The sequence below is a fragment of the Pyrus communis genome, chromosome 3, assembly GCF_963583255.1.
Source record: "Pyrus communis chromosome 3, drPyrComm1.1, whole genome shotgun sequence".
In the NCBI taxonomy this organism is placed as follows: domain Eukaryota; kingdom Viridiplantae; phylum Streptophyta; class Magnoliopsida; order Rosales; family Rosaceae; genus Pyrus; species Pyrus communis.
Genome location: NC_084805.1, coordinates 3,556,390 through 3,569,005, shown reverse-complemented (window position 1 = coordinate 3,569,005; position 12,616 = coordinate 3,556,390). Strand labels below are relative to the sequence as shown.

Here is a 12,616-nt window from a genome sequence, read left to right as displayed (position 1 = left end):
GAGTGGGTTTAAGTTTAAAAACTCTAAAAACTCACTTTTTATGTTTTTAGAGAATAGACTATATTTTTGAGTTAGTCTTGAGTTTAATTTTTTGAAAATAATCCTACCAAATAAGTTTTTAAGGCCTAAAACTTGAAAATTGTTTTTGAATTTAAAAAGTTGGATTCAAGTAGAGTACCAGACAGACCATAAAGATTTTTGGATAAACGACCTCAAGAATTTGAAATTTAAGCTTCGCTGTGCAACTATTCAAACAACTGCTACAGCTTCAGAATATGTGGCTGCAAAGCTGTACATCTCTCCAACTAAAAGAAGGAATTAATTGATAAAAGTGGTAGCAAGAGCCAAGAAAGCAGGATATATCGACCGATACGCCATCACCACTTGCAAAAACACTAATATACCAAAACTTCCAATAGTTACCTAGACAAAGATTTACTGCTTTCTGAAAAGACTAATAATGCCATTGGCAAATGACTTCATATTCCCCCAAAGAGATGATGTCGTTGATGGCTCTGCATCTTCAGCCTGCGTACCGGAACGCTCTCTGCAAAACAAATAATTTTGCATTACATCCAAATCAAACTCAAGAAAAGATGTTCAAGTGACATGTCTAGTTTAACACTTGCCCACATAACTTAATCGTTGATAAAGAGATTCGGATAAAGAGACTGAGCATGGCCTTTGACCAAACTTTTATCGAAAAAAATTAAAATAAGTAGATTTGACATATTTTCAGATGGGATTTAGCTATTAAGCCGTCATCTGCACATAATTATCGTGAATTGAGAGCTTAACCATGGAAAACGACAAGGAAATTACCATGCTCATTGGTTTGCTAACTACTGACTCATGGATTGGTGGTTCGTTAACATCCCACCAACCATGGTAGAAGAGGTGACATACAAAGATAATATCACGTTCCTGAACTTAAATTTCTGCATGTGCTTAGGGCCCTATTTCTCTGATAGGAATCAAGAATACTGAAGAGAGAGAAGTATAAAATAAGACGGAAAAGGAAGCGGCAAACGAAAAATGAAGACCAATCCAGAAGAATTCTATACAAAGGAAAATTCCTTGAAATGCTTGGATAAGATAGAGAGGCCTACAAGCAAATCAGAAATACAATCGTATTTATCTTGCGCAGATAAGCAAGGGGATAAGACATAATACTTTATAGCTTGAACCCATGGAAACACAGTTACAACCAAATCAAACACTAATCTTTTATCCGTACACTTAATGTCCGTCCTTATACCAGTAAGTAATTATGATTTTCCATTCAATTCCATTGTCCCCATGCCCAAGCAATGGCATAAATATATGAGAGAAGGGGCACATGAAGAGCTACAGGGTTAAATAAGAGCAGAAGAGCACCCTGACTAGGAGCATCAATGGAGTTGAACTTATAGGTTATTCAGGGTCATAACTCAGAAGTAGAGGTCCATAGTTGATGTTCTAAAGAATAATTTTCATTTATCTTTCACAACATGAATTGCAGACGAACTAGTAGCATGGTTTGTTCAGAAGAATAGTTTGGGCACGATCTTTGGGCTGAATATTGTAGATAACCAATTTATTTATCTTTTCACACACTAAATGCATATGAATTGGAAGCGCACTGATTCAAAAGCATAGTTAATTGTCGCTATCCAGTATAACCATACGCCATGTCCTGCATGAGGATCCAAGCTAATCATGGTATGAGAACATAAGGTGGCGACAAGTTCTATTCAGGTGACAATTTTTCCCACTTATCTATGTATAGAAAATTTTGCAACTATGTAACTATAGTAAAAACATAGGATACTGAGCTGAGAAGTTTTGAGCAAATGCTTCAAGTTCTTTCTTACCATATTAAAAGGGTCATATATCTGGTGAAATATGTTGAGAATGATTGAAGTGGAGACTAGAGTAGATGAACACCAAAATTAAAGCAACCAAGTTCATACGCTAACGATGTTACACACCAAGCAAGAATATTTTATCATTTGTCTTTGTGGTACAAGCCTCTGATCTTAGTGCATCTAATACAAATCTATATCCATTTGAGCATATCTTAGGTGGCAAACAATCACATCAGATATTTGAATGTCGATGATAATGACACTGCTATACAAAATAGAAACTTACTTGGAAAGTTTGTCTGGCTGAGGGATCTCTTTATATTGCTCTGTTTTACGCTTTGAGTCATCATATTGTTTTATCATATCCTTTGTATCACCTAAACTTGGATGAGCAACTCTATTACTTTCCCCTATTGGCAGATCTTTTTCTTTTGCAACAAATTCATGTTGATCAGCTTGGGCTTCGTCTGTTTGACTACTCTTCGGTCCCTGAAAGAGAAAAATACAAGAGATATAAATAGAAGTATGCTAACATGAAACATCATCCGTTCATGGACAGAAAAAGACTTTCATTTATGGCAACCCTGACATTAGTTTAAAGGCATTGAAATTTTGAAAGAATCAAAGAACCAAGGTTTAATGAAGAACCTAGCATGCACCTCACGGATTCGAAGAAATTTCTTGAATAAGGATGGATTCAATATCACAATCCATTAGGGCAATAAATCAGATGAGAAGAAGCCTCATATAAAATATGCTAACATGGAACATCATATTTTCATGGACAGAAAAAGACTTTCATTTATGGCAACCCTGACATTAGTCTAAAGGCATTGAAATTTTGAAAGAATCAAAGAACCAAGGTTTAATGAAGAACCTAGCATGCACCTCACGGATTCGAAGAAATTTCTTGAATAAGGATGGATTCAATATCACAATCCATTAGGGCAATAAATCAGATGAGAAGAAGCCTATTATAAAATTCAATGCAATAACATGAGGAAGACCTAGGATGCAACATTTTTGTGTGCTTCTACGAAGAATACATTGCATAAGTTATTGAAGCATACTATAGTACTATTACTGTCGGCTACTTACTGGAGTGGCAACCTCTTCAGACACAACATTAACTGAGGAGGAAGTCTGAGCCTCTTCTTTGGGTTCTAAATTCCCGCCACTTGCACCATTAAGATCAGTATCATATGTCGCCTTAGAATCAATTCGAACACTGACATCAGCTGACATCTCACTGGTTGAATTCTCTTCAACTTGAGTCACAGATTTAATTTCTCTAACTTCTTCTTGCCTTGGCAAATCATACATCGCCGCAGAAACATTTTGAGCATTGGAATCAGCTGGCACCTCACCGGTTGATTTCTCTTCAACATGAGCCAAAGACTCAGTTTCGCTAACTTTCTGTTGTACTGGAAAATCTTCAGTCGCAGGACACGAGGGAGACATCTTAGCTCTGTACTGCAGCTCCTGAAGGATGTTCTTCACGACATAGTAAGAGCCACCCAATTCTTTCTGGGCATATGAAACGGTAGGGAATGCCCCGGCATTCTTTGCTCTGTACCTGTAAATGATAATCAATGTCGCTTCACTTAATCCCTCCTTACCGAAGATTCGAAACCCCAAAATAAAATCGTATAACATTCTACCAAATCAAACTTCAAAACAATGACAAAACTCTCTAAACACAATAATTGATCATCAATTCAAATAAAAACCATCAAAATCAAACACAAAATCAGACTCAGTACTTCATATGATAATATAATCTACTTACTGGTTGACAAAGGATTCAAGCATAACTTGGCGCTCCGCTTTGGGAAGCCTTTTCCCCTTAACTTTGGGTTTGGGGACATTTCCATTCGGCGCCTCCGCCTCCCCCTCTGCCTCTGCTTCGGCAGCAGCGGCGTTAGAGTTACTAGCGTACGGACGTCGGCGCCACCCACTCAATACTGTAAAAACCCACCAAAAAAAGAAAACATTAAACACATAATCTTTTGATCAAACCGATTGTTTTAGTGTAAAAAGGAAGAGAAAAATTACCAGATTTGTGGGGGCAGTTGGAATTGAAGGAGGAAAAAGTGAGGCGTCGTCGTAACATGCTCTGTGCATTCAAATCGCTCAGTCGAAATCCATCTCTACATTTGCATGTCGTCGCTGTGCCTACGATTTTGTCTGAAAGAAAGAAGAGAGGGAAGAGAAAAGAGAAGCAAAAGGGTTTTACGTTTTTGGGTCTTTTTGGTTTCGTGGGTCGGTCTGTCGTCTGATAAGACTTCCAAAACTAAGAAGACAAGAAAACGACTTGGAATCTGTCCATGCAAGGCCCATTCTTCGGATTCTCAAATCTTACAGCCCATTTTTCCCTAACTTAGAGCATCTTTGCTGACATGCCTTGAAATGGGACATGGATCATCTCTGGATTCAGTTGTCCTAATCCACCTATTCAAATCATCCGGACTATTAAAATTTGATTTAACCGCTATAAATAGGGGCTCACTTTAAAAGTTATAATAATTTTAGCCATTGGATCAAATTTCAATGGTTCGGATGATTTAACTAGGTGGATTAGGACAACTGGATCCAAAGAGGATCCATGTCCCTTGAAATGGGCATTTTATATCTTTTCTTTGTCGAAAATTTCACGGAAAATAAATTATCCATCTTAGCTAAAAAATGTAAATAAAAACCTAACATTAAATTCTTTTTACATCTTTTTGTGATGAGTCCCACTAATCAAAGATAGAAAATTGAATGAGATCTCAAATTTACATCACTCTAATTGGAGTCTCACTTTCATTTATATTTGTCGAAAATATAAAACAGGATGTAATATGATTTTTGCATCTAAAATTTGCATTTTTTTTCATAAGATATGCTCTTAATTTTACCTCTTTGAATAGTTGGACTCATCAATCATCACCCAAAGATGTGAAAAAGAATGTCAAATTAGGTTTTTATTTACAACTTCTGACGAAGATGGATAATTTGCATTATACCATTGAAGAATTTTTCAGCAAACAAAATATGTAAAATGGCCATTTCAAGGCATTTTGTATCCCCATTGAAGATGCCCTAAGTTATGAATTGTCTTGGTGAATATGATCTCATTCTTCAATTCATTCTGTTTTAAGCTCAAATTCTTTTCTTTTTTTTTAGTATAGCTTAGACTAATAATATCGCCTATAACAAAAGTACAAAAGTTACTGTCAAGTAATTTTTTTTTTTTGTCGGGCATGTTGGAAACTTCAATTCAAAAGGAATTAAATTATTTTGTTTGAATGGAATTATATATGATGGGTTGTGTTCATTTATGAATAAGGTTATGATTTTTCAATTAAAGAGAAATTATGCAACCTTTGTCTTTTAATTGAAGAGATGCAACTATTGACTCTTTAAGAAAAAACAAAACTATTATGAAGCGTCACTTCCACATTTTTATATACAAGACCAGCAGCCCCCTTTTGGGGTCACTAGCTTCACCAAAAACAATGGGACAAAAAAATGTCCTCCAAACAAAAAAGTTCAAAAGCAGCCCAAAATAATACAAGGGTATTTTCGTCATATAAACAATATTTTTAATAATTAAATTTTTTGTATAAGTGTTTTTTTTTTTTTTTTTTATAATTAGTACCTCACAATGGGTTAACAATAATGTGATTTAATCAGTTATTTATTAAATATTATTTTCTCTATTTTTAAGCACGTTTAAAACAACTTAAGAGGCGCGTAATGTTGGTTATAAAAAAGGTCTTTCGCACGCGCATAATAATGTGATTCAATTAGTTGTCAGATGATTGTTTTTTTTTTTTTTTTTTGAACAAATGATATTATCTACACTAAAGGGAAAATGGTGGGCTTAGCCTCACAATAAGCTAGCAATAATATGATACAATCAGTTGTTTATTAAACATTATTTTCTCTATTTTTAAACACGTTCAAAACCTTTTAAGAAGTGCGTACTGCTGGTGATAAAAAAAAAAGCCATTCGCACATGCACAATAGTGTGATTCAATAATTTATTTATTAAATATTATTTTCTCTATTTTTAAACAATTAAGAAGCGTGTAGTGCTAGTTATAAAAATACATTTCGCACTCGCATGATAATGTGATTCAATTAATTGTCAAATAATCCTTTTTTTTTTAACCTTAACGAAAAACCACATTTTACACTAAAAAGTCAATCATGGTACTATTCATTTTACCCTTTATTTTGTCCTTATCGTTAAAACTCAAAGTTTTCAAGTCATTTTCATTATTATTATTTTTTTTTAATAAACAATATTATATACACTAAAAGCAACTCCACCCCTAAAAAGTGAGCTAGCCCAAAGTCCATTTAATCCACCCAAATGAATCGTAATTGACCCCAATGAACAGTAATTGGCCAAATGCATCTCCACCCCTAAAAAATGAGCTGACCCAAAGTCTAATCAATTCGTATTAAAATATTATTAATATTTTTATAAAATAATAAAAAATATTTTTATTTTTAATTTTGGATAGAAATTTTAATTAATCTTATCACGCCACGTGTCATTTTCCGAAAGTACAATTTTTGTAGAAGATGGTTAGGTATTTATATATATATAATGTAGTATCCCACATCGCCCGTGAGGGCGTGGTCTTTGGGCCTTATATATCCATTGCCAACCTTAAGTTTCAACTAGGCCTTTTGTGGACTCCCTGAGGGGAGAGCAGGCGCTGGCTACGGCTGAGTACCGGTCCACAGAAACAAAACCGTGCGGTAGCTCTGTCTTCGGGCAGGGAATGCCAAAGCGGACAATATAGTTGGAGCTGAGGGTTGGGATGTGACATATAATCGTTTAATTTTTTTTTTTTCCATATTTTTTATCATTTTTTTATTAAGTTAATTAATCTAGACAATTGGATTTTAAAAAGGTTGAAATCCAACAGCCCAAAAGTGGACACGTTGCCCACATTGAGATTTTAATATATATATATATATATATATTTTTTTTTTCTTTTTTTTTTAAGTCTGGAACGCATGTGTGTATCCCACGTGCTAGCCGCAAAAAAAGAATCAGTCGTGGCTGACATCAGGATGACGTCAGATTGGCCGGTTCTTCACTCAGCCTATTCTAGGCCAACCTAGAGACTGGGGTGGACTTTGGGCCAGTCTATTTTGTGGGGTAGAGTGGGTTTTTGGGGTGCCAGCCTATTTGTTTAAGCTTTGGGCCAGCCTCTTAAAGAGGGCTAAAGTTGCTCTAAGGGGGAGGCGATGAGTTTAGCCTCACAATGGGTTAACAATAATATAATTCAATCAGTTGTTTATTAAATATTGTTTTCTCTATTTTAATGTCAATTCAATAGAATGTAGATGGAAATAGACATGTCTATTTTATTATGTGGATTCAGCTGCTTTGATTGGTTTATGAGAGGTTTTTTCTAGCATGGTCTAATATTATTCATTTTTATTCATTTAATCCAAATATTTGACTTTCCTTTTGTCATAGAAAAAAATATTGAAGCAATTCGTGCATATAAATACATTTAAAATGTGTAAGTCGTGCGTAGCACGCCGTATTTCAAAAAATACCTTTTGCACGCGTGTAAGCATGTACATGAAGGCTAGTTTATTAAATTTGGTATTTAGTTGCATGAATTATTTCTTATTTTCCTATATGATTAAAATATAGCAATTAGACTCTATTTTTTAAACAATGCATAGTTGTGTTGATGCAAGATGTAAACTACTCCACATGCCTAAGAGGACACGACAATGTCTTTGGCCCTACAACTTTAATTTCTTGAACTTCTTCAATGTATCGAAGTTGAACTTCTTTCCTCACTTTCTCATTGTGTATTGTTTTTCTTGGGAAAATTTAAAATAGGTTCAATTTTTAGTGATTTTTGACTTTTGAAATAAATTTAATTTTTAATTACTTTGGACCCATTTCAAAAATCCCCTTCTTTCTTCTTACTTTTTGGAGCTTTTAGTACGGTTTCACATTTGACGTTATCCTCATCCGAAGACCTTGGACACCAAATACATTTCTCTTTTTGTGGGCTACCTATTGCTTAATTCTATTTACTCCACCAACTACTTTCCCACTCAACTTACACGTTGCCTTATCCATCACACAAAGCTACTAAAATTATCAAGAAAATTCGAAACTACAGTAGCCAACCCTCAAATTCGAAAATTATAGCTGCCCAGCCCCACAAAAATAATATCTATATAACAGTAATCAAATTTGAAACTAAATTTCATCACCACCAACAATCCCAAATTTATCAATAATTAGGAGTTCGAAATTTACCTTGACATGAGAAAGGATAAGGTTCATCTAGAAAGGACATTGACACGAGAGAGTAGGGAGACCAAAATTTTTAAACTAAATGATGTGATGATTGATTATTGAATTATTACTTAAGTGTTGATTAACGTGTTTATTTTCTATTAGTGACACATCATCGAATTTTGTTTAAAAATTTGATCTTCGTAATATTATCCGAGAGAATTTCCAAGCTTCATTTTGCGTGAGACTCGGCAAGCAAAATAGTTTGTTTTTTGTGTCATCATTTCACCATTAGCATTTACATGGTTTTCTAAAGGCTCAAGAAATGCATTTTCTACGTTCGAATCGAGGCATTAAGGACTGAGATTTGAATGGGCTTTGAGAATGCGCAAGGTCGGAAACAACTAACTTAGAAAATGGAGTACTTGGTTGACGGCAATGGAGGTTATGAAAATGTGGAGTATTTGGTTGACTGCAATGGAGGTTATGGTTAAAAAAGTGTCTACCAAATTGTGTTTCTCACTCCTCATAATGATATAGAAAATAAAATAAAATAAAATAAAATTTAATCATGATTATGTTAGTGGACATATGTCAAGCTTTAAAAGTGATGGTAAGCATACACCCTAGTTTAGAATGGTGAGCAAAAATGCTCTCTTACATATTATCCGTATGGTGTTACAACATAACGTAACATTCAACGTCTAAATAATAAAAAATATAAAAGTGCACTACAATCATTCAGATCTACACTTCAAGGTTACATTATCTTAAAGTTATAACTAATTACACTGAATGACGTTAGTATTACAATAACAAGATTTCCCTTTACAAAGTCGATGCTAGATTACACTCTTTAAGGTATATATGATGCTATTCTTGGATGCTATTGCATTTCATTATTAATGATAAAGTTGAATGTACCAAAACCCAAAACCCCACAAGGCAGCGTGGGTATTGAACATCGTAGGCAAGTGCTGCAGAATAAAAGGGAGAAGGATAAACAAAGCCAATAAGGCATTAAGTGAATAGAAACCAGCTTGAAGCAACTGAACAAGGGGCATAATATTGGTTATAGGAGTAGCATTATCTCTCAAGTTATAAGTTGAGATCCTAAAACACAAACTACCGGTAAGTCCAGACACTACAAAAGATAAAAAGCTCAATGCTAATATGCAGTGAGTGTAATCAACTAAAGCAGGAGGATCATCCTTCGGAATGCGAGGCTCCAAAGTTGTTATGCGAACGCTCAAAATTTGCTTCCATACCATTAACTTGCTCGACGAGTCATTAGTACGCTTTTGCATATACGTACATAAGTCATCGAGCTGAGCTATGAGCAACTACATCAATGACTAAGAAGAAAAAGCACATGGATAATCGATATGTGTAACTAACAAGACGAACGAAAAAAATGAGTACTCAGACACCGAAAAGCATCACAAAAGTGAGCAAAAAGATGGATCTGCTAAAACGATGGAGACATTTAGATGTAACCAAACCAAGAATAACTCGGAAGCTGAGATAGTTTTTTGGGCAAAAGAAGCATGACATGTCAGACATGAAGCTAAAAGGACATATCACCATAAAAATGATAAAATAAAATACAGTGTAATAAACAGATTAATCGAAAGCTTTGTAATTAAAACCTACCTCTGTAACCCGTCGAACTTCAAGCTTGAACTCAACCTCTTGCTTTTGGCATTGAGCTTCTTTCTTAGAACCAGCTACATCCTATACGAACACGAAGCAACCATAGACTTGCTAAACAAGTTACCCAATGAACAATCAGACATAGATACCTATGTGCATTTGTTTTTACACATGATATATGACATATGTGTATATATGTACAACTATCTATATCTATGATTTAAACAAACTGGAAAAAGAACTACTTAAGTAACCTATACTACAAGAAATGTGAGAACAAAACAATTTCTGACATATACATCACTTGATACTAAGAAATGTGAGAACAAAACAATTTATGCGCTCTTACCAACAAGGACCTTCAAAACTGCTAGCTAGCAGCAGGATTGCAAAGACTGACGCGCATCTGCAGCCTCCCCTTCTAGCTATCTGCTAGGTTTCTTCCCTATAAATTGCCAAATCAGTCAAAGGATACATTAATTGCCACTTACTACTCAGAACACTCTCAAGTTCTATGTTTCTTTCTACTGTTTTGTTTACTTAAGCATCAGAGGACCTTTGGTGGACACCTTCCCCTTTTTCTTGGTTAGTCAATTAAGCTAACGGTGTTTATTTTCTTGTAGGTGGAATTTCGTCAAATTTGATGTATATGAAATTTGCATCTACAATATCATTAATACATTTTACTAGACGCTCTACATGATATACAATTTTTTATTAAACACTATATCATGATTAGTGATTACTACGGAACACTATATTAAAAAGATTTGATGCAGTAGTCAACTCTTTAGCTTAAACCCTTTCATGATATTGCAAAGTTTTTTACACAACCGAACCAACTTACCATAAGCTTGAAACAGTTTGAGCTTAGTATCGGGCTCGAATTTGTTAAGCACGCTCAAGCTCGGCTCATTAAAGAATCAAGCCAAATCTAGCTTTAGCTCGGAAATAATTAAACAAGCCAAACTGCAGCATAATATTTTTCGGTTTGGCTTTACAACCATAGCTATACTCGCAGACACTGATGTAATTTCCGTCAGTAATCAAGGGCCCAAAACAACAATTTGATAAAAGTTCAAGAACTAGTGAACCAATTATTTATTGAAAGAATGGAAAATTGAACTAGTGATGCAATTATTAAGGTTTTGAAAGAAAGTCAAATGGTGGCCAGTTTGATCCAAGGAAAGTAAAACAACCAAGACATCAAACACAACAGCTGGTCAGTCAATGCAGGCCCGGTTTAAAGCAGAAAAGTCAGTGGGAGGCCCAAAAGCCAGTGTCGGCCGGTTCGCTGCATGACCGCCAAGGTCGCGAGGACTATATATTAACGAATCGAATTAAAACCATCCTGACACATTTTCCAGGAACAAACGATTTTTAGGGGAATCAATCTGCACCTTCCCATTCTCATCTATATTTTTAACTTCTTCTTTCTCCATTTACGCGTTTTTGAACAACCTAGTTTTCTAGTCAAGCATGGCTCCACACGACAGAAACTTTTATCGGGCCATATGAATTGAAGAATTCTTTTAGGTCAAATTTTTTTCGTGATCTCTGTAGTGATACGTCATTTTCAATGTGATCCTTATAATGAAAAAGCTTTTAATTAAACCTTTGTGGCGAGCCTTATTAGCAATTGATATCCAAATCTAAATTTATGTTAGTCTTCCGTTAAATAAACTCACGTGACTATCATATGAAGGGTCAAATTCGTCATTTCAATCCAAAATACATCTTATTCAACAGATATCTAGTATAATTTAGGGTTTAACTAAAATTAGAGTTTACCAAAAAAAAAAAAAGCTTGAACGCAAAGACTGAAACTAAACCTGTAAAACCATGTCAATGGCTAGGAGAAGAGGTGAAGGAAGTCGCGCCTAATTTCTTAGGTATGATTTAATTTCGTTTGGAAATCCTAATACTTCTAATAACCATTTTTTTTTTTTTTTCAATGTCAACATGTCTTTGATCATGAGTTAGAGTCTTAGTCTTACTTGAATTTTCATTCTTGTATCAATTTGTACCAGTTTGAATGCATAAATGCCCTTCAGTTTTGTCTTTAATTGGTAATGTGGTTTTATCCAGGCCCTAGTTGGCCAGTACACAACCTTTCAATTTTTTTCTTAATCTTCTTTGAATTTTAATTCTTTAACTTTCTTATGGTCTTGAAGTTCATATGCGGAGGGCAGACCTGAAGATTGAATTTTCAATGTCTTTCACCTATTGTCTTTAATTCTACAATGCTTTTCACCCGTCTGAATGCATATATATACTACATTTCACCCATTGTCTTTAACTCTTTAAGTTATTCTTGTGCATATGTGATTTTTCTGGATTATATAGGTTGAGAACTTGAGATACATGTGCTATCACATTGGGGTGATGATAGTGACTGTGGATGAGGTCCACTAATGGCTATGGCAGTGGCTGGGAGCCTAAGATGAGATACGGGAACTACTAGGTTTTTTTATCTTTTCAAATTTCTTTTATTTGTAATTTTATTTTAATTCAATCATGTTTTTGTTTTGGGTATTTTTATTAGTACCCCATATATTGTTGAACACCCCACATATAAATATATTATTAAATGACATATAGTTTTATATGAAATGACTATCTAGCCCATGAATACCAAATTAGTTGAAGTAAAACAATCAAATTAGTTGAGCCAATAAATTTCAAGAAACAAGCTGGCAGAAGCTCTTCAAATTTGAGTGGTTTGGCAGGCGGAGCATTTCTCTCATCCACCTGCCGGCGGTGGAGCAAACATGAAGTTTAACATTGCGAATCCCACCATAGGGTGCTAGAAGAAGCTGGAGATCGACGATGACACCAAACT

At 34.8% G+C, this 12,616-nt stretch overlaps 1 protein-coding gene across 1 annotated transcript; it reads right to left on the bottom strand.

The window, feature by feature from the left end:
- Window positions 1-358: 358 nt before the first annotated feature.
- LOC137729975 (uncharacterized) lies at window positions 359-4,084 on the bottom strand. The gene is made up of 5 exons (XM_068469028.1): window positions 3,903-4,084; window positions 3,637-3,811; window positions 2,946-3,423; window positions 2,134-2,336; window positions 359-547 (listed from the first exon to the last, which is right to left on the bottom strand). The coding sequence occupies exons 1-5, from the start codon at window positions 3,958-3,960 to the stop codon at window positions 436-438; spliced, it is 1,026 nt and encodes a 341-aa protein (XP_068325129.1). The 5' UTR covers window positions 3,961-4,084; the 3' UTR covers window positions 359-435.
- Window positions 4,085-12,616: the final 8,532 nt, after the last annotated feature.